General features: G+C 41.9%; 1 protein-coding gene and 1 long non-coding RNA gene across 3 annotated transcripts in view; one reads left to right on the top strand and one right to left on the bottom strand.

Annotated features, from left to right (window-relative positions):
* Positions 1-239: 239 nt before the first annotated feature.
* Positions 240-7896, bottom strand: LOC128085968 (uncharacterized). The gene is made up of 2 exons (XR_008209184.1): positions 7777-7896; positions 240-5289 (listed from the first exon to the last, which is right to left on the bottom strand). It is a non-coding gene; the product is annotated as an uncharacterized LOC128085968 (long non-coding RNA).
* Positions 7809-21300, top strand: part of MSRA (methionine sulfoxide reductase A) — a 266247-nt gene continuing 252755 nt past the window's right edge. For both annotated transcript variants that reach the window (XM_052693598.1, XM_052693591.1), the window contains exon 1: positions 7809-7935. In XM_052693598.1, the coding sequence (XP_052549558.1) occupies positions 7809-7935 (127 nt within the window). The remainder of the gene's footprint in view (positions 7936-21300) is intronic.

Genomic DNA, 21300 nt, shown 5'->3' with positions numbered 1-21300 from the left:
TTTCACGTGCTTTGCCTACGCAAGTCGATGAGAAAGCAGCTCACGTTCCTGACCTGCTGCAGTGGAGGCAGGAGCCCAGCAGAGGGCTCAGGAAGCAGCCGCCAGCCCTCGGAAGCATCAGCATCCCTGGGAAGGTGCTGGGCAGGCGAGGCAGGGCCCGAGGGAAGAGCTCATCTGTTCAATCATATTCACCGTGCTCCTTAAAACATCTCATACAGCATTAGCAAATAAACAAGCAGTCCAGACAACATCAGCTTTTATTACCGTGGATAGTGTCATACATGTATTTTTAATCTTTGCCTGGGTATTTCTTACAAACTTTATTAATAAGAGGGAATGCTGCTGCACAGTAATATATGATTGCACTTAAAGCTTATGAAGCTCCCCTTTGGTTTTATAGCATCGGCACAGCAGGCTGTACTGAGCACCACATGAACGCATTTATAAAAAGCTTATCACAGCATATAGCACGAGAGCCCCTTTTTAAAGCCCTGTATGGGAAACCAGCACTACTAAATGTGATTATTTCCTTTAGCAAGGCCGTGTAAACAATTCTGTCATTTGTTTTTATAAAGTCATCAGTGCCACTGCATACAATCCAGCACCAGCTGACAAAGCCAAGGAATCGACGAGACACTGTGCAAAGCATTGAGAGAACATCATCAGCCCGTGTTGACGTTGCAGAGGTCTCTGAGCATTTCCGAGGGATGGCATCTTCTGAATGTGGTATCGATGCATCAGCTCCAACCTTCCACTGGCAGAATTTTCCACCTAAAAAACTTAATTGATTCCATTAGCTTTACTATTATTATTATTATTTTTAATTGCATAGCTTTAACTTCAGATGAAAACAACCACGAAGAGAGCCACGATATTTAGATTAAGTGTTTTTCCATGCATATAAGCAAAGCAGGCTGCCAAAAACACACGCCAGTAGTACATCTTCTGCTATCTAATCTATTACAAGGCATCCTGATAGGAAAAAACGCCCTTGCTTTATTGGTTAGAGAAGTGATGTTTTTACAGATTTCAGAGATATGTGATGCTATCTGCGGAATTTAAGTGTGTCTTCCTTGTTATGGCAGATTATGAAGGAAATCCAGTTATACACCATTTGTCCACATTTGCAAGGCAGATCACACGGCAGCTGTAACACAGCAGCTGCCCTCGTGCAAGGTTACTCTGAAGTAGAGGGACAGGCTGCAAGTTAGCACTCCGTGGCTTCTTCACTCTGGCTACTTTCAACAAACAGAAGACCTCAATACACTTTAGGCACTTGCACGGATTTATGTGAGCGGACTTAAGACTTTTCTATGTCTTGGAAGAACTTAAAAGAGACAAATAGATCAGATTTGTGGTTCAGGAAGAAAATACCTTAGGAGGGAAGGAAGTTCTGGAGAGCTATGAGATCAACAAGGAAAATTTGCAGAGACAGTCATTGCAATGGGGGATATGAAGCACATTGTGCTAAAACAGTTTTGTTTTTTTTAATGGGAAGTCAATGCATAAAATAAGAAAACATTTTACTGCAAAATTCTGCAATTTTTTCTAGGTAAATAGAGGGAAAAAAACCATATCTAATTCTGGTTATCAGAAGATATCTGTTTCAAGCTATTCAGAAGAGCACCTTCTGCTGTGAACTAGAAGAAATAAACTTGAGTCCAGCCTATCTGCTTTCCTATGCTATTTTAAGAAGGGATGAATTATGTTCTGGAGATTGATCTTCCTTTGGTATGGATGATGCTTAGAAGCTCAGTTTGGATGAGATGCCAGATCTAAGGTTGGGTGATATCAGATACACCCAAAGCTTTCTTTTTCCTGTTCTCATCTGCCCCACTTTGTTTCTATCCATGAAGAGCATTCTGCATAATGCATTGAAGGGGACAGAAACACAGAAACTCCAAGGTGAAAGATGCAGAGGATATTCATTGAAAAATGCATCAACAATATAATTTCACCAAGGGAAGGGCCATTATCATGATGGTTTCTGGTGAAACCCATATTGAAATCTAAACTGATGGTGCAGCACAGGCCATTGAACGTACTGAGTAATTTGTCCTCTCAGACTAGAAACTGGAATTGACCTACAGAGTACTTTGTACCACAGCTGGAAATTATGATAAAAAAACCCCAGGGCTGAGCCTCAGCTGCTGGTAACTGCTTTTAAGCCCAACACATTTACAGAGCTGAGAGAAGCCACACCACCCAAGAAGACATCTGTAAACTGGCCAGCTGCTAACTCCTGGTTATTGGGAGAGCTCTAAGGCTGATTCACGTAGAAACATTGATGGACAGACCCCAAAATGCTCGTCTGCATCACCCTGGCTTGTTTGAACATATTGGGATCAGCTGTAAAGATGCATCCTGAACCTTCACTGAGAGGGAACCAATGCTTATGCGCTCTGATAGGAAGGAAAACTTGCAGATAGCATACTTGCTTCATTAGCTTTTTTACGTAAATGCCATGGTGAAATGGAAAAAACAAAGAACAACCTGTGTAAGCACACTGCTGGTATCCTGCATTTTTGCCTTCTCCCTGGCATGCACAGTACTCTATTGAATTGTCCCTTGTTTTTTATGCTCTTCTGTAAATCCCAAATCACCACAATACTCTGAGGTACAATGCTGATAGCTCTTCCACGTCAGTTCCATTTTTAGTGTAAATTATGTAGCTTAATCTGTATCCAAACTCTCATCTAGATCACAAATGGAAGGCACGTGAATGACTGATTAATCTTCCCTCCTCTCTCTAGAAAGTGTTCCATGCAGATTGCTTTACTGTTTTATCATCTTCACTGTCCATCTGGGTAACAGATACAGCTGTTGATACAGGAATTCACGTCTGTTGCTTCCAAAAAGAATTGTGGTACTTAAAATCTCTAGCTCCCTTGACTGAAAAATCTCCTGAGAAGCAGTTCATGTCTCTTTGCTAAAAGTGGGGAAGCAGCAGGTTTGTCCTGATGAAAATATGTTCATTTTCAGAGATCTCGTTACCTAACTAGCCACAAAATGTGACTGCAGTGAGGCAACCTTCACAGGGTTGGCATGTTTACAGCAGTGTCACATAGGCTTCAGTTCTGAGCTCCATTATTTGACATTTCTAACAACTATAGAGAGGAATATAGACAGTAATTTCCAACTGCTAGCAGCTGACCCAAAAACTGCACAAGTGGTGGTAACAAAGAAATTGGTACAAGACCATCCTATTAATTTAAAGGAGGCCAAGGAAAGACATAGAACATAGTTTCCTACATATTTGCCATAATCCATGTATTTCTATACATTGGTAATAAATTCCTGAAGAGACCTTGGCCAGTAGCCTTGCAGGACTGCAAGGTTATCACTGACTGCCCTTGGATGTATGAACACAAAACCTTGCAGGAATCAGGAAACCATATAAGATCTGTACTTGCTTTGTTGTGACCAGTACCAGAACACTGCACTAATTATTCATATCTCCATCAGATTGGGTAATGAAATAAATTATTAAATAAGGAAAAATGTCAACTAAAAACCTGGAGAGGGTTCAAAGAAGGGCAATGACAATACTTGCAGAATTAGAAAACAAGAGATCTCTTCATGCAAGGAAAGATAAGCTATGATTCCAAGGAAGCCGAACTAAAAATAAAGTGTGTGTTTCTAACAGCAAGTAAGCACTGAATAAACCACCAAAGCCCGGGGATCCTCTATTGCTACACGTTATAAAATCAAAAAACAAAAACCGAAACAATGCTCTTCCAGAGATACACAGTGCAACAGAAACCTGGCTGTACAGAGTTATTACCATGAGATACTCAGTAGGGGGTGGAGGGGTAGGGGAAGATAGTCACAGGGGCTTCACTGGTTGCAAAACACAGCAAATTTTGCTACAATGGAACAACAATTATCCAAAAAGGTGAGCAAATCCTGCTCTAACAGCAAGGATTAAATACAGTAAATGACAATTGTATTTTGACCCATTCCTAAAAAATGGAATGACTGGGAATCTGTGTATAGCTCTGCCTAGAAGGACACAGTAAGTTCATATTCCCTTTCCTCCTGTTTTCTCCTTTGCACCTTTCTTCTTCACACTGATTTCCTGAAGGTCTCCAGCACACACTGTAAAATGGTTGCACTAAGAATACCTTGATTATTAAATGGGAACCCAAGCAACAAGCAGGCACTTCAGTGGGATTTTTTTTCTGATATACTTCTTAATTCATGTGTTGCCAGATACGAAGTCCACATTTCAACATGAAGCGCAGTATATTATCAATACAAAGATAATTGGGTTCTGCTGCTTGCTCAGACAGGCAAATTCTTGGTATGAAAACTTTAAAAATCTACGGTGTCATTTTTAGACTCTTCCATCTCAGCCTCTAGAATGAGAAAAGGGGATAGTTCACACTTTCCTGCAATATAAAGGAGATTTAACAAATTAAAAAAGTATTCTGTTTCCATGGAGGGAAGAAGCACTAAGAACTTCTGTAAACCAGCAGTTTCTATTTGTTAAGTGGCATCATGGCTTATTACTATTTAATACTTAGGATCCAGCTCCGAAGCAGGAACACAGTGTGTGAAGTGCCATACAAACACAGAATGAAAGACTGTTTCCTGCCCTTAATAGCTGTAATCGAAATGCTTCAGCAGCCCTGCTATCTGTCACTGCTCTAACCACTGTTTTGGAGTCTCAGTGTCAATCCTTTAGCGCCCTGCTCTGCTGCTGTCAGCTTCACAAATGAAGCAGCTGAATGCAATGGGTGACAAAGCAGTTTTTCTTGTAACAAAGAACACCTCTGATTTAACAGACATAATTTAAATACATGCAGGCAGCAAATACAGCATGGAAGGCCACTGGGAACACTGAGCAGAGGGGATGCTGGCTTTTCAGAGAGCGTAAGGGCCCTGAAAGGTCTCAGCCACTTCATCTGCAGACTGAATTGCCCAAACAGAAGTCTGTTTTTCTGTCCTTCACCTCTGATTGACCTCGATTCATGCAAGGAAGATGGCAATGAAAATGGAACCACTCACAACGAGGCAGCAGGAGTGCTCACAGTAAAAGATTCAGGTTGGGCATTCACAGTTTCATCGACAGACACATTAACTCTTACAGTAAAAACTGCACTGCTGTCCATCGAAACATTAACCATTGAATTTTTTTTAGATGCACGTCCTTGGCAGAGAGTGAAGTGAGTATAGAAATACATGCAGAAATGGAAAAAAATGGAGTAGAATTATTTGCTACCAGTCCAGTGGATGTCATCATTTTTAGTGGCTTCTAAGTGTTGGGAATCATCAGTGTAGGTGATGCTATAAATAAGAGAATATGTTTTAAATGGAATTCAGTTTTTCACCAAACATTTCCAATTTTTTGAAATGTATACCATCGAAATATCACAGTTATCCATCATATGCATCTCCACGTTTACTTCTTTAATGGATTTTCTTTAAGCCACTGCAGATTTTTAGGATATCACCTGAGGTCCTACTTCTCAATGATTCTAACTGCATAGAAATATAGAGAAAACTCCAAATGGACTGCAAACAAGGGACTACTTGAGCTCAAAGAGGATATTGTTTCATGTACAGGAACTATAGAAAACCTGCCTTAAGTTGGACTAGATGATTTCCAGAACTCCCTTCCAACCCCTACAATTCTGTTATTCTGTGAATCTGAAGATAGAGATGGGAGCTCATTTCTCAGGTCCCCATCTGAGATATGAATTTTATAGGAAGCCTGGCTCCTGCAACATGGATTTCCTGCTTCCCCAGATTCTTTCGGGAGCATCAAAGAATTCTCAGCATGGCTGTAAAAATCCACATCCAACATCTCATAAAGCTGAATAAATTCTGTGTCTTAAGAGCATCACATTCTTGTTTGACTGGGAGGTGAATGGCACTTCATTCTTTTGACACAGTACATTTTTGAGGGAATTATCCGCCCCCCCTTAGACTAGACTGTCATTTTATCATATTCTTTTCTATTCAGGCAACAATCCAACTTCTTTACAACCCTCCATATGAATTTTGCATTGAATCACTCTCATTTCCTTCCTATAATGTCTTTGCTTCACATTTGTGCATTATCTTTTCCCTTATTCTGAAATTCATAGTGCAAGGCATCTGTCTAGTTCACAAACTTTCCATGCAGTCAGCAATTTTTGTACAAACTTCCCTTCTCCTGACCATGACTTTACAAACAATTCTCTGAAAAACAAAACATCAGTGTTCCAGCTTCTGCATCTTGCACCTTAGGAAATGCACTGCTTGTTGCTGCATACAAAATATGTGTTATGTGTATTATTTCCTAAAAGATGGAAGATTTTATAATCCATTCACTTCTTGTTCCTGTGTTTTTATTGCAAACATACACATAGACACTGGTATTGGAAGATTTGTTACTTAGCACATATTCTATATACACATAAAAAACCTAACATGAAATCATGCAAGATTGGCATAGAATCATACAGATTGGAAAAGACCATAAAAATAAATTGTCCAATCATCATAGAATCGCAGAAGGGTTTGGGTTGGAAGGTACCTCTAAGATCATCCAATTCCAACCCACTGCTATAGGCAGGGACACCTCTCTCCAGCTCAGCTTGCCCACAGCCCCATCCAGCCTGGCCTTGAGTCCTTCCATGGAAGGGGCATCCATAGCCTCACTGGGCAACCTGTCCCAGTGTCTCACCACCCTCACAGAGGGTGAAGAAAATAATTTCTTCCTAATATCTTCTCTAAATCTACCCTATTCCAGTTTAAAGCCATTTTCCCTCGTCCTGTTGTGTTGGCTAAACATGACATAGTGGACTGCTGCAAAGATTAGTGGAGTCTAGGGGGGAAAAAAAAAAGCATTATAAAACATATTACCATACAAAGAACATGTAGCGCATTTTTATAAATGTCTATGCCCTTCTCAACCTTCTCATACCCAACTTGGGGCTCAGACAGAAAGCCAGAGAACCGATGTGTCGTGTACATACCCTGAGAGGGTCACGCAGGTAAAAATCCCTCTGAGCTGTACTGGTGGATGGCAAACTGAATATGAAGCCCAGAAAGCCAATTGTATCCTGGGCTGCATTGGAAGTAGTGTGGCCACTAAGCCAAGGGGGACTCAGCCTGGTCTGGTGGTTGGACAACCCTGCACATAGCAGGGGGATTGAAACTAGGTGATCACTGTGATTCTTTTCAACCCAGGCCATTCTATGATTCTATAAAGTGAGAGACAGTCTAGAAGTAGAGTCTGGTGTGATAGGACAAGGGGAAATGGTTCCAAACTGAAAAAAGGGAGATTTAAACTGGATTTAAGGAAAAGAACTTTTTACTATAAAGGGTGGTGAGACAGTGGCACAGGTTGCCAGTGGCACAGGTTGCACAGAGCGGTGCCCCATCCCTGCAGACAGCCAAGGTCAGGCTGGATGGGCTGTGAGCACTGATGGAACTGTGGATGTCCCTGTTCAGTGCAGGGAACGGGATAGATGGCCTTGAAGGGTCCCTTCCAACTCAAACTATCCTACGGTTCTACGACGAAAAGAAAACAACTGCGTATGAAGGTGCAAGAACACGGGCGCTGAGAGCTCCGAGAGACAAAACTCGGCAGGCTGAGCCGCGGGGAGGCCCGGTTTCGGGTGGAAGCGCGGCGAAGCACCGCAGACGCACCCCCAGCGAAGGGCCGTCACGGCGCAGCGCAGGGCACGCAGGGCCGCTCGCCAGGGGGCGGGCCTCGCACCTCGCCGCCTCACGCCCTCCCGCCCTCCCGCCCGCCGGTCCCAACGGCCGCCGCGCGCCGCTCACCCTTCGCCTCCCTTCCCCGCCCTCAGAGGGCGATGCTAACAGCGCCACGGCGCCTCCTCCGGCTCTGTGGCTCCACCTTCAGGATGGGCGAATCGGCCTCCAGGCTGCCGCGGAAGGAAGAGGCGCTCCCCGGCAGGAGCCAGCGCATCGCGGTGGCAGGTAGGGACCGGACCGGCCGCCCCCCTCCCCCTCACCCTCACCCGTCCCTGAGGAGAACGAACCCCGGGCCCCACGGCGGCCCCGCTCTGCCCGCCTCCGCCGCCGCGCATGCGCACGAGGGTGGCGGCGCAGGCGGGGTGGGGCGCAGCGCGGTGGGCGGGAGGGGGAAGATGGCGGCAGCCTCCTCGGTGTTTGAATCCTGAGGGCTCTGTAAAAGGCGTAATAATATCACTTAAGCGTAGCGTGAAGGATCTAACCCAAATGTATGGGAAGTTCTTAGAAAAAGCAGTTCCTTCAGTGACTATTTCTCCCTTGAATTTGAGTAAACGTGAGCTTTTAAGTACATAAGGTAGAAACCTTGAATTTAGCAACTAATCCTACCTTCTGTCAGGCAGCCTAGCATGGAAAGCATTGCAAAATGACCGCCATCGATTTTAATAGCAATTAGAGCAGAACCAAAACGCCTCAGCGTGTGTTTAGGATGAGAGACAGTGTCCTCATGTTGTTCAGGTTCAGGTTGGATGTCTGAGGAGACATTTCTCCTCAGGAGTGCTGATGCACTGGGACATTCCGTCCTTGTGGGATCACAGTCCCTGGAGGTGCTGCAGAGCTGTGGGGATGTGGCACTAAGGGACAATCCAGTATTTGAAGAGAGTGTATAAACAGGAGGGGGAACAGCTGTTCATGAGGGTGAATAGTGATAGGACAAGGGGGAATGGTTTTATTCTGAAACGGGACGTTTAGGTTAGAAATACCCAGTGTGAGCCTCTTAAGGCACCGTTAGTGGCTGCTTCCTTTTCCAGTACTGAGAGGGGTTTGTTTCGCTATCATTCTTACACCCTATTCAGCTACTGTAAGATTGACCCTTAATTCTTCCTCTGCCTGCAGAAATGTGTGCTGTAGGCTGCTGACCATCTTGGCCATTGTCATTGCAGACCACTGCACCTTATAACTCAGCCCGCTGCACAGTTTGCTGTATTTGCAATGAGTGTACATTACTGTTTTCTTTTTAACCTGACACTCAGTACAATCCCAGATCCTTTCCAGCAGGGCAGAGTTTGTCTTGCAGCAGTGTTTCTCCTTGTTAACCTTCATGAAGTTTCTGTTGACACAGGCCTGAAATCGTTCAAGGTCTCCTTGTACTGAAGATCTGCTGTTTGACATGCCCACTCTCATCTTCAATTGAGCATCATTCTCAGACTTGCTGAGCATGTTTTCTGTCACATCACTCATGTTCTTGTTTAAGATATTGAATGATATTGGCCCCAGCACGAGCCCCTGGAGTAACCTGCTGCAGACAAGACATCAAGCTATTGATCACTGCCTTTTGATTTTGGTGATCCTGCCAGTTTTTGATGCATTTAGTGTCAAGTGGACTGTTCTTTCAGCCTGTGCTTTCACAGCTTCCAAATGTTTATGCTGTAAAAGATGGTGTCAGAAGCTAAAGTCAACATGTCACCTGCTGCTTTACCCTAATCTGCATAGCCAGTCCTTTAATTGTAAAAGGCAACCTGTCTGGTCAAGCATGATTTGTCCTGGGTTGAGTTTTCACCAGATGAGATTTTTCTTTCTGGTCTAGAGGGATGCTGGTTTAGCAGGAGGTGTCCTTGATGATCTTAAAGGTCCTTTCCAACCCAAACCATTCTATGATTCTGTGATTCTTCCATGGGCAGCCTCCTGCATTGTGTTAATTGTATTGCACCCAGCTGCACATCTTGGAAGTCACATTTAATCTAGCTACATTGCATTTCTTTTTCTTTGTAACATGCTGACCATAGGAATATGTGACTGTGTGTGGTTGGTTGTGATTCAAATGGCTCGGTCTGCAGAAGTCGGGGAAAGTTGGGTGAAATACCCTGCTGTGAGTTCAGTACATTGCAGACTGTAGTAAGCTTCACTTACTCTTTCTGTAATTTAGTTAGATCTGTCTGATTTTCAACAACTTCCAGAATCTGGGAGTGATGTGTTAATTTCATTGCAGGAGAGCTGCTGCATTCATATTTGAAAATTCTTTCATATGATCTCTACATAATCACGTAATGCAATATCATGTTCTGTAGTAAAATCACATGCTATATGTTCCTTTTTACCTTTTCAGTAGAACTCTAGTTGTCAGAATTAATTTTAGATGCAGTATTGCTGAAATCTTGCTGTTTTTGTGAGTATGTGAATATATATTGCTTACACTATTTAATTGGCTGTTTATTTATGATAGTGGTAGGAGCACTATTCAAGGAGCCCCAGTGATGTAGAGGGAACCAGCTGTGTGAGGCATTATGTAATTATATATTTTTATATATATATATATATATATATACACATACATACTTCTAGTTGTTTTTCCTCAGCAGAATATTGTTAATTAGAAGTTTGTCCCACTGATTGCAGTGAGCAGTGCCAGGAAATAGCTTAGCTCACAGTGTGTACATCTGTACTGAGCTAACTTTTCTGAAGCAGTAAAGGTAAAACTCATGAGTAGACAGTCTCACAATTATTTAGAGCTATTAAAACCCTTGTATTTGTGTGTATATATATATGTATTTCTAGATTAATAGAGTAATCATTGCAAACTTGGAGGAGGTCATTGCGAATTTCTGTCTGACCTTCCGTATAAAAAAAGAGCACAACATTTCCATGAATTAATTCTTGCTTGAATCAGCTTGTTCTCTTTGGAGAAAACACTGATTAAAAATGCCCTTTGACAGAGAGCCCTCTGCAAAATTTCACAATTTTTTCCAATGTTTCATAACTTCCTCCATTAAAATACAGCCTATTTTGAATCTCCTAACTGTGTTTGAACTTCCAGCCATTGCTGCTTGTTACAGGCTTTTCTTTTCATCAAGGTGAAAAGTGTGACAGTATGTGTTTTCAGCTTTCCCTGAAATATATTTAGATGGTAATTGCACATTAACCTCTTTTTAAAGAAGCAAAGACTTAATCAGACATAAAGCAAATGAAGTGAACTGTCAACAGAAAGCATGTTTTTCAGTCCTTCATTTGTTCTTGTTTCTTTTTCTTAAACTGTCATCACTTAGTTATCATCTTCCTTGACGTGTCGCTATCAGTAGTGACATAGGAATTTATTAGTGATAGTTTTAGTGTCACCTGCAGTCCTGTTCCTACTCAGTATTTTCCTGTTTGTATATCATGGAATCACAGAATGGCCATGGTTGGAAGGGACCTCAAGGATCGTGGATCTCCAACCCCCTGCCACATGCAGGGCCACCAACCTCCCCATTTCATAGCAGCCCAGGCTGCCCAGGGCCCCATCCAACCTGGCCTTGAACACCTCCAGGGATGGACGGGGCATCACAGCCTCTCTGGGCAGCTGTTCCAGCACCTCACCACTCTCATAGCAAAGAACTTCCCCTGACATCCAACCTCAATCTTCCCTCCTTCAACTTAAACCCATTTCTACTTGTCCTATCATTATCTTCCCTTTCAAAGAGTCCATTCCCCTCCTGTTTGTAGGCTGCCTTTTAGGTACTGGAAGGCTGCAATGAGGTCTCCCTGCAGCCTTCTTTTCTCCAAGCAGAACAACCCCAGCTCCCTCATCCTGTCTTCATAGGGTTGGATTCTACTCTCATCCTCTTTGTTTTGTATTAGCTCTGTATTCAGATTGATCAGTAAGACTGCAGTTTTATTTGCTTTGCTGTTGTTAGATGTGTGATCTCTGAGAGTAAGGGTGGTTGTGCCTAGGTTGAGTTGGGTTAGAACATGGTGTTCAGGAGGGTCTCAGTGTCTGTACAGAACTGATGGGAGGGAGTAGAGAAGGAACAGCAAGACATTTGCTAGTTCCCCGTGGAGGGACAAGAGACAACAGGCACAAGCTGAAATGCACAGAGTTCCATATAAACAGAGGAGGAAAACTTTGATGTTTGAATTTTCCCCAGGCTGAACAGAGATAGGTCATTTTTTCCTAAACGTCCTGGAGGATGTACTGAAGTTTCACAACAGGGATCCCTTTCTCTTCCTTCAGAGAAGGAAGAGTCTCTTTGCATTAATTTATGCACAGTGTGGTCACGCATTTGATGGGAACTGCTTTGCTCTTCCCATCTGTCCCCTGGCTCTGGAAGTAGCACATATTTTTCATAGGATTCAGGCAGATTGGATTCCACCTCAATGGAACCTATGTGCATGAAGAATAACATATTTTTCATTTTTACAGGGAGTTTATTTCACAAGAGTTATTTAAACAAGATGATACGTCCCATTAGGACCTCTTTAGTTGATTTCTAATGCTGCATTTGGTGCTTTATGGCAGCGTACATCTATCACAGAATCAGAGAATCACAGGATCATAGAATCACAGAATGGCCTGGGTTGCAAAGGCCCACAATGCTCATCCAGTTCCAACCCCCTGCTGTGTGCAGGTCACCAACCAGCAGCCCAGGCTGCCCAGAGCCACATCCAGCCTGGCCTTGAATGCCTGCAGGGATGGGGCATCACAGCCTCCTTGGGCAACCTGTTCCAGTGCCTCACCATCTCTGCTGAAACCAGGGCACTGTTCCTCGCTATTGGTCAATGGAGACATCATGGCAGTCTCCTTGTTGTTGTGCCCTGTTTGTGCTGCCCAGCGTTAGGGAAAAATCTATCACCTTATGTTTATTCTGTGCCTAAATACATATACGGTGTTACCTTGAGAAGTTTTAAATAGATTTCCCCTGATGTTCTGACAGCTTACTGAGTTGTGTCTGACACACAAGGTTCTGCAATGGAATTGTGAACTAAAATGTAAGCGTAGTGTTTTCCAGGCTGCTTTTCAATAAAGATAAGGAAGAAAGCAAAAAACATTAGATATTATTTCATTTCATGAAGTAAAAAAGTTCATTAAGCATGGGCAAATCTGAAAACTTGTGGGCGTGAATTTAATATCACTGTACAGAAGGTCTAAAATAGAGATTGTTGAGTGGGACTGTGCCTCAGAACAGAGTTTACAAGGGAAATGCAGTTTCTCTGGAGGTTTGGGAGTAGCTTTGTTAAGTTTTGAGCACTTTACCTGATAGAGTAAAGCACTCCATCAGATAGATAGATAAAGAATCAATGAGTTGGCCATTTTATTTAAGTTTGTATGGAATGTGGGTTGAAAAAATGAGGTATGACTTCAATTAAGTGCAGTACAGGAGCATGTTGAATAGTAATATCATATCAGTGCTCTAGCATTCCTCAAATTTCAATTTACCTTTCTAATTCAGAAGGGTTAATTACTTATTCCTTCATTCTAAGAAACGGTCTTTGCCTCAAATACGCTCAAGCCATCCATTTCCATAAATTATTAAATTTCATTACAATTTCACGGGGTATGGGGAGATTTAAATCAGAAAAGACGTAAAACAGAGTATGTTTCTTTAGGAAAGTACCTCATTTCCAGTGTCTGTTTACTATCTCAGTGTCTACTTACTATTTCAAGGCCAGGCTGGATGGGTTGTGAGCAATGTGGTCTGGAGGGAGGTGTCCCTGCCTATAGCAGGTGTTGGAACTGGGTGATCTTAAAGGTGCCTTCCAACCCAAACCGCTGTGACTTTGAAAGACAGAAATTTGGATTTCCACATCTTAACAGGTTGGTGTGAGATGAATTTGCTTGGAAATCCTGTCAGTAATAACATGCTATGGCTTTTACTCTTGCTCTCTCTTTGTTTGTTTGTTTTTTTCTTTTTGTTGAGCATTTATATCTAAACACTAAACAGCTTGTTTGCAGGCCAAGTGTACAACTATAAATATTGTACTGTCATCTGAAAAGCAGGAATTACTTTTTAGCCACCGATTACATTTGCATTTTGGAAGGTGTTGCAAGGAGAAGCAAAGGTTAAGGCAGTCTGAAGGGATTTTTTTTGTTGTTTCCAATGTGCCTTTTGCTCTTGACAGCTGGAAAACAACAACAAAAAGAAGTTAGTATGCACACACGGAGCTTGATAGCTTAAAAGCGTACAAGAAGTGCGTTTGTAGAGCTGCACATCCGGCTGTCGAACGCTGCTCCCAAGGTAAAATGGTTCCGATGAAAAAACCCAGTGCTCCCTTATCACCTCTAACTACACAGCGGCATAAAGGGCCACGTCACTCATCACTAAGCCCTCTCAAAAAGGCAAAAAAAAAAAAAGAAATAATAATGAAAAAATGCCTGGCTGAGTCCCTGGAGCACCTCGCTGACTACTTAGCATGCCTCTCACAGCGGGATGCGCGGCGGCACGATGCACCAGGCTGCACCCCCAGGACTGTGATAGGGCTGGCACGTGGGAAGGATCCCCGGGGTTTCTCTGGCAACAGCACAGGTTGCTGGGAAACGGAATTACCTAAATGGCAGAAACTTCACCCAACTGGCAGCCTCTTGAATGGAAATAGGGCTTGAAGGAGACTCCTCTTGCTGATACCATAATTTCCCTCTCCGGTATGGAAAATGAATCCAGGGGTACTTTATCCAAAGGATTAGGCATGGATGCTGCTCTGCAAATTCATTCAAAGTTGCATAATAAAGAGGATAATTATTTGCAGGAAGAGGTACACTGGGTTCAGTAGCTTCTTGTTGCTGCGGTTTTGAAAAGGGACATGATGTATAAACTTGCCAAATCTGCATTGCTAAATAAAGCGGTGGGAAGCTCAAGGCTTGTATTTACATGGGTTAATTTTTTTCACTAGAGAATATTTCATATCATTTTGTGTGAAATCTGGGATACGTTGAACTCCTTTGGCTAATTGTGGTCGTTCTATCTGCAGTATGGTTTCTGCATGAATGCCATTGACCTGACATTATGTTGTAATTTCAACCCAGAAAAAAGGGGGGTTGTGAGAATTGTCTCGCTTTTCTGACATGCTTTTGTGCCACTATTTCAAACCTCGTGAGCTTAGATGCTAAGTGGATATGGGAGTGTTAGCACATGTAGGTTTTAAATGGTGGGTTGTTGCTGCTGTTCACCTACAAGTAGGCATTGCTAAAATAATGGCTAGTAATTTGGGTTGTGACCTGGATTGCACAGGATGTGCACAGATGTGATGTGCATTGCTCAGTGCATATCACAGGAAGGTACATGGGATTAGGCTGCCCACTGGGGCTTCACTTACCACATCAGAGAGGAGTGAAAGGTGGAAATGCCTTTGTTTGGGCTTTACTTTGTACTGAGTACAGAGCTGGGGTGGAGCACTGGGAGGGACCGTTGGGTTCATTGACTCTGGTGCAGTTTATGTGCTTAATTCATCACATGATGAATGTCAAAAGGCATTTAGACTTGAAATGCCTCTTTCATCCATGGGATGCAAGGGGAGCATCCAGTGATGGAGGTGTGTGTGTTAGTTACATCAGTGCTGGTGTGAGCCCTGCCTCTGCAGTCCTGGACAACCGAGTGGTGTGTGGCATTCTGTGGGCCCACTGACTTGTATTTCAGTTATGTAATTCTGTTACTTTTTAAATAAAAGAATCAAAGAATGACTTGGGGTGGAAGGGACCTTAAAGTCCAACCAGTTCCAGCCCCTGTGCCATAGACAGGGATACCACTCACTACATCAGGTTGCCAGGGCTCCATCCGGCCTTGTTTTGGGCACCTCCAGGGACAGCACACAAAACACAGGCACTTCTGTCCCAGCCTTCCATTTGAAAGACTTTTCCAGCAATTGACTGTGTTGACTGTTTAAAATGTTTTAAGTTTGAAACAATTCCTAATTGCTTTTTTTTAATCTCTTTAGTTGTTGTGTTTTCTAGCCATTGAGCATCTCTCTTTCTGTTACTTCTTTGGTTTTCTGTTACTTCTTTGAGGAGAGAAAAGAGACACTGGTCACAATGCCTCCTCATCCTGTATTCTGTCAAAGAGTAAAGCTATTTTAATATCTGCCCACAAAATAGGTTGCTTTTAGAAGATATAATCGTACTTTTGAACACAGTTGAGCTGCGTTATATATGGCATTCTTAAAGGGTAACTCATGTGGACACTCATTCAAACCAGATCTGCTCATGATTTATGTTATGGTTACATGAACAGATTAGCTCAGTGTAAGCCTGGTGTGGATTTATAGCATAAAAACTACTCCAGGTAACTGTCTACGAATGCCTTTGCTGTGCACTGAATGCTAAGTCATCTGTCTGGTTTCATTAAAAGGTAGGTTGTGTTACATTTACTCCAGGGTAAGAAAGTGCAGTTACCACAAAGAAATGTAATGAGGATTTTGTTTGTGTGCATCATTTTTCTTTTCTTTCTTTCTTTTTTTTTTTTCAGAGAGCACCAGAAACAAGCTTAATTGAGGGCATAATGTCATTCAATGACCTACCTGTAGTTGGTACTCGATATAAAGCCTTAATTTTTTTCTTGCCCTGTGTCAGAACTGTCTTGTCTTTCTATTCACTTCATAATGTGCCAGTTCAAAGAGTCAAGATTTGATTCCTACTTTGCTTTGGTTTTCTTGGCTAAGGTTCATATGCAACATTTCCAGTAACAAAAGAATTTCCATAGTCAGAAAACTTAGCAACAGTTCAGTTACTCACATACGTAACAGCAGAAGTGCAGCTTTAGTTCCCCCAGAATATCATTATATGGTGATACAGTCACTGAATGTTTGGCTTATAATTGTGTGATAGGTTCTGTTTCATCTTGCACGCTAATGCTGTTTATTATGTGTAGACTTTCAGTGGTGTGGATATATTTGTATATTGCTCTCATTTTGATATTTGCACATTTTTATGATACACACGAAACCTGCATTTAAATTTGTGGTTCAATTAGAATAATACACATAAATAAGTCTTTAGTTCAAATAAGATAAAAGCCCATGCAGTATATAATTATGCTTATTGCAGTTTCTTATTTATTGCTCACAGCTCCTTCTTGCTGCAGATAGGCAGAATTGTACTTAGTGGAATTTCATCCACTTGGGTGAGCAGATTATTGAGTCTTAGTTTCAAAGATAGAATCTTGCTTACTATTGAGGCTTGTGGCCAACTGGATTATATTAAACTGGAGATTTGGTGCCTAGACACTGGCTGTTAACCCCTGCTGGAAACCCAGTGAGAAAGCAGAAGTATCCCGCAAAGGATGGTCATTCTGATTAGACATTGGAAATGGTCATGGCAAACTGAAGATTAGCAGCAGAAGCATGCCACAACCTGCAGTTGTAATCAGAAAACATTTCCATTCAAGGATGACAGTTATTTCCTGCATGCTGCAGTCAGCTCTGGTCTTTGGGTAGGAGAAATGCTTCTGTATTGCAGCTTGCATGGAAGCATGGGTTGTTGTTTTGGTAATGCTGCTGGCCTGTCTACTTTTACTGAACATCATAGCAAAATCTGGATTATGTTCCTAATACTTCAAAGCCCTTTCTGTTTGACATTCCTCCTTCATCTTTTCCTCCTTCCAGGCTCAGAAATGTATTTTATGGTTTCTCAAACATTCGACTCCTAAAAAATTCAGCTTAGAACCCGTGTACACATCTGTAGCTACTTCAGGTTATTCAATCCACTCCCAAAGGAGGAGCAGGCCCCCAAAATGTTGGTCAGTATTTTGGCATGCACCACTGTGCGGCCTCACATCAAGCACTGGGTGCAGAAGGACATAAAACTATAGGAGAAACTCCAAATGAGGGCTGTGGAGATAGGGGAGGATAGAGAGTCAAGATATGTGAGAAATGCTGAGGTTCTTTGGTTACAGAAGCTTAGAGAAGAGACTGAGAAGGGGCCCTGTGGCTGTGTGTTTCTCTCTTCCCCCAGTTTCTTCCTTAGCCTTAGACATTATACCCAAGACCTGATAATAATCAAGGTCTGACTAAGACTTATAACCACCACTAATTTGTTTGAAACTGGGGGTTGAAAGAGTTGATAGCAGACACCTGGGTCAGCAGCTGAAGGGCAATTGATGCACAGCACAGCTGTGACTGAGTCAGCCCTCATCCCTTAAGTTGTGAGTGGCCTGAAGGCTCCTGGGGGTGCTTTGGTGTAGCAGTTGGCTGTGTGATAGGATTTCTCTTTGAGTAGAGAGATCTCTTGGAGTTAGCTCTATTGTAGAGATCTCTCCTGTCTTGATGTCAAGATGCTTCCTGCCAGTATGCGTCCTTGGTAAGTGACTAATAGGTTGTTCAAATTTTATTTGTGGGTGTACAGTTAACCTCTGAGATAGAGATGTTGATCTGGTCTGGATCTGAGAATGACTTCATCTGCATGTTCATGTCCACTTTGAAATGGAGCGTTCTGCTCCTGAAGGGTGCCTTTCGATATTGTCAGCAACTGCATGTGGTGTCTGTTTGAAAGTGTTGCGCAGCGTAAGGATTTGGGGTCATACTTTATGCCTTGTTTCTCACTACTGAGTGGGTAAGCAAATGTGTTTTCTTATCAGATTGCCTACGTTTCCTGCTATGTGATTTAATTTGGTCCCCTGTGCTGTTCTTTGTCATTAAATTGCTTTTCAAAGTACTTGAAGGATGTTCTCTCTCAGCAGGTAGGATTCCATCCCACTCAGATAAGTCAGATTCAAACTCTGAGTAGAAAGCATATGCATTGCAGGCTATTTCTATACCAAGAAATTCAGCAGTATCTGGACTGTAGGTTCCTATACCTTCCTTTTTTGTAGTGTTTCAGTATGGCTGGGCTGTTGGGAAAGATTTGGAAGGCATCACCTGTAGTCATAAAATGCCCAACAGTAGGATACAGGAGTCCCCATTCCTTGTGAAGTGCAGACTTTGTGCAGTCTTTTTGCAGTGAAACAATGAAATTTCTGCTTTAGTCATCACAAAGGAATCATCTTTGTGTAGAGCATTTTACATACCAATTAAAACCTACTCAGTTCTTAATTTAGTTTACAATAATTATAAGCAAGCTTTTTGAATGGGGAGAGGGGGAGATATCAGATACATATTTCACACGTGTGGATGTACGTGTGCAAATGTTCCTATGTACTGCTGTTGTACAGTGCAAATTTAGAAGTGGAAAATGAGTAAAAATGACTCTCTCAGGGCTGATTATTGGATGCAGGTCATGATGCTAATCTCTGTAGAGCTGTTTAAAACATGTAGGTTGTGGAAAATGTAATTGTTGAGAAGAATGTTGAGTACAAAGCCCTTTGTACTTGAGTTTTACAACAAAGCGCTTCCTCAGTGCTTAACAAAGAATATGATGTTATTCTTTAAGTGTAGACTGATTATAAGAGGGTAACTTGACCATATTTTAGGCAAATTTCCTTATTAATTTGATTTTGTTTCAGAGCATCCTTTTCCATAATCACTGTAGCTCCTGAGACTTTCTATCCACTTCATCGCAGGTCTATTTTCAGTATATCCAAGTTACCTATAAGTGGATGCCATTATCAATAACTGCTTCTACCTGCAGTGCTATGCATATATTTTTCATGTTGTGTGCTATAATCGCTTTTCTAAATGACAGTCAGAAATGCCTGTGAAGCTGAGTTCCTAACATTTTGATTTTTGTAAGTATCTGTTTTTTTCTCCTGAGGAAACACATTTCTGGTAGGAATTCTAAGCAGTAAAGGGTACGAGCGATGTTTGAAGTTCCCTGTAGAACTTTATAGATGCAATGCGTACATCTAAAAGGTTCTGAGTGGCACTGGGCGAAGGAAATGGGAAAGCAAAATTCTGTTTGATTTTTCTGTGAAGAAAGCTGGCTACAAGGCTGGAGAGGAGCATGGCTAATGAAAGCTGACCTGTGTGTTTTGTACTTGCTGATTGGGATGTCATGCCAACAGGTGAGTTTGTTGAAGTGTATTCCCACTCTGAAATATTTAGGATGTTGTTGATCACTTTCTATAGTTGTTTTCATTTAATTTTTCAACCATTCATCTGTTGCTGCTCCCCTTTTTTTTTTTTATATTGCTTGCTGTTATAGCTATATTCACTTACTTGTGGATTCTTAGAGCTCCACCAGTGTTGGGCTAATTAACAGTGTATGAAAACCAAGAGCAAAGAGAGTCATTAGACAGTTCATTGTTATCTCCCCATAAGAATGGCCCAGGTAGAAACAAACTCTTTCCTGTCATGGAATTCACTTTCACCATTTGATAATGAATCAAGAAAGTATCTGGCTCTGAGATCAAACACCTAAAGAACTTGTGGCTTGTTCTCAAAGGAATTGGTTTTACTTATCAGTCACAGACATTCCTATTAATGATAACAGGGACATGATGGCAGAAGTTCGAACAGAGGTAGCCCTGACGTGACCAATTTAAGAATGTTTTTATTCCTAAGAGCAAAGTGCTTTGGGTAATGTCACACATGCTGCTTATGAGCAGTGTTTTCATACCAGGTGTTCAGAGCAATGTGTTACTTGTCTTTCACTGATCGATAGCACAGAGATATCCTGCCAAGGAGGGCCAAAAGGGCAATATAAATATACCCAACATTGAAGTGTTAAATAGCACTTCAGAGTTTTCAATGGATAGATGTATCTTAATGTGTATGCATACTTGTTAGCATTTGTAGTCTATATTACCTGTGTTTGGGCATGCATTTACTGTGTTTTATGTGAAAACGTAGGCCAATGTGTTTGGCTTTTGTAAATAATTCCTTCACATTAATTCTTCTCATAAAACTTGGTAGTTAGTCTGGTATGCTTGCGTTTCTCTTCTTCACTTGTAATGAATTCATTCACTTTCATGTGTAACAGGTTAAGAAATGAGTTTCTTCTTCCATGCCTGTATGTATATACTAGTATAGGTAGCTGGATGTTTTGTTTTTGTGACACATGGGTGCACTTGAGTGGAAGAGTGCTTGGGTGAAGGTATTTTGAGAAAATGCAGACCAAGGAAACATCAGGAGGCTTCTGGAAGTAGAACTTTAAATGAACTAATTGCTATGAGAGAAGGTGAGAACAGAGTAAATAATTTGAATTGAATGATGGCCAAGACCCAGATAAATATATATTTTTTTTCCCTCAGTTCATGGTATGAAATATTCATAGGATAGGTAAGATACTGTGAAGGAATAAAGGCATGGACCTACCACCTACATCGCCATGCTCAAAGAAAAATCCAAGCTGTGTGCTGTTCTGCTGTCATCAGCCTGACAACATGATGATGGCCAGGTTTGCTCTAGAGATGGAGCATTGGATATTTCTAAAGAAAGATCAGGAAGGTTAGATGGAGCCCTGGCAGCTTGATCAAGTGCTTGGTAAGGACGGCAGGCCAATAAATCACAGCAGTGGAATTGGAACTGAATAATCTTTGAGGTCCCTTCCAATCCAAGCGATTCAGTGATACTATGAATTTGGCTTTCTCTGTATTTTGTGCTTTGTAAGAGAATGGCATCAAAGAAATATGAGGATAAGTGGGAGTAAGAGAATGACTTCTTTAAATTCGAGTTACAGAGAAATTGAAAATGTTTCCCAAATACAAGTTGTGGTGAATGTTTGCAGCTTCTTATCTATTAGATTAGCTGGAGCACTAG

The sequence above is a fragment of the Tympanuchus pallidicinctus genome, unplaced genomic scaffold (genome assembly GCF_026119805.1).
Source record: "Tympanuchus pallidicinctus isolate F22 unplaced genomic scaffold, pur_lepc_1.0 scaffold1, whole genome shotgun sequence".
In the NCBI taxonomy this organism is placed as follows: domain Eukaryota; kingdom Metazoa; phylum Chordata; class Aves; order Galliformes; family Phasianidae; genus Tympanuchus; species Tympanuchus pallidicinctus.
This window is presented reverse-complemented; position numbering and strand designations above follow the sequence as displayed.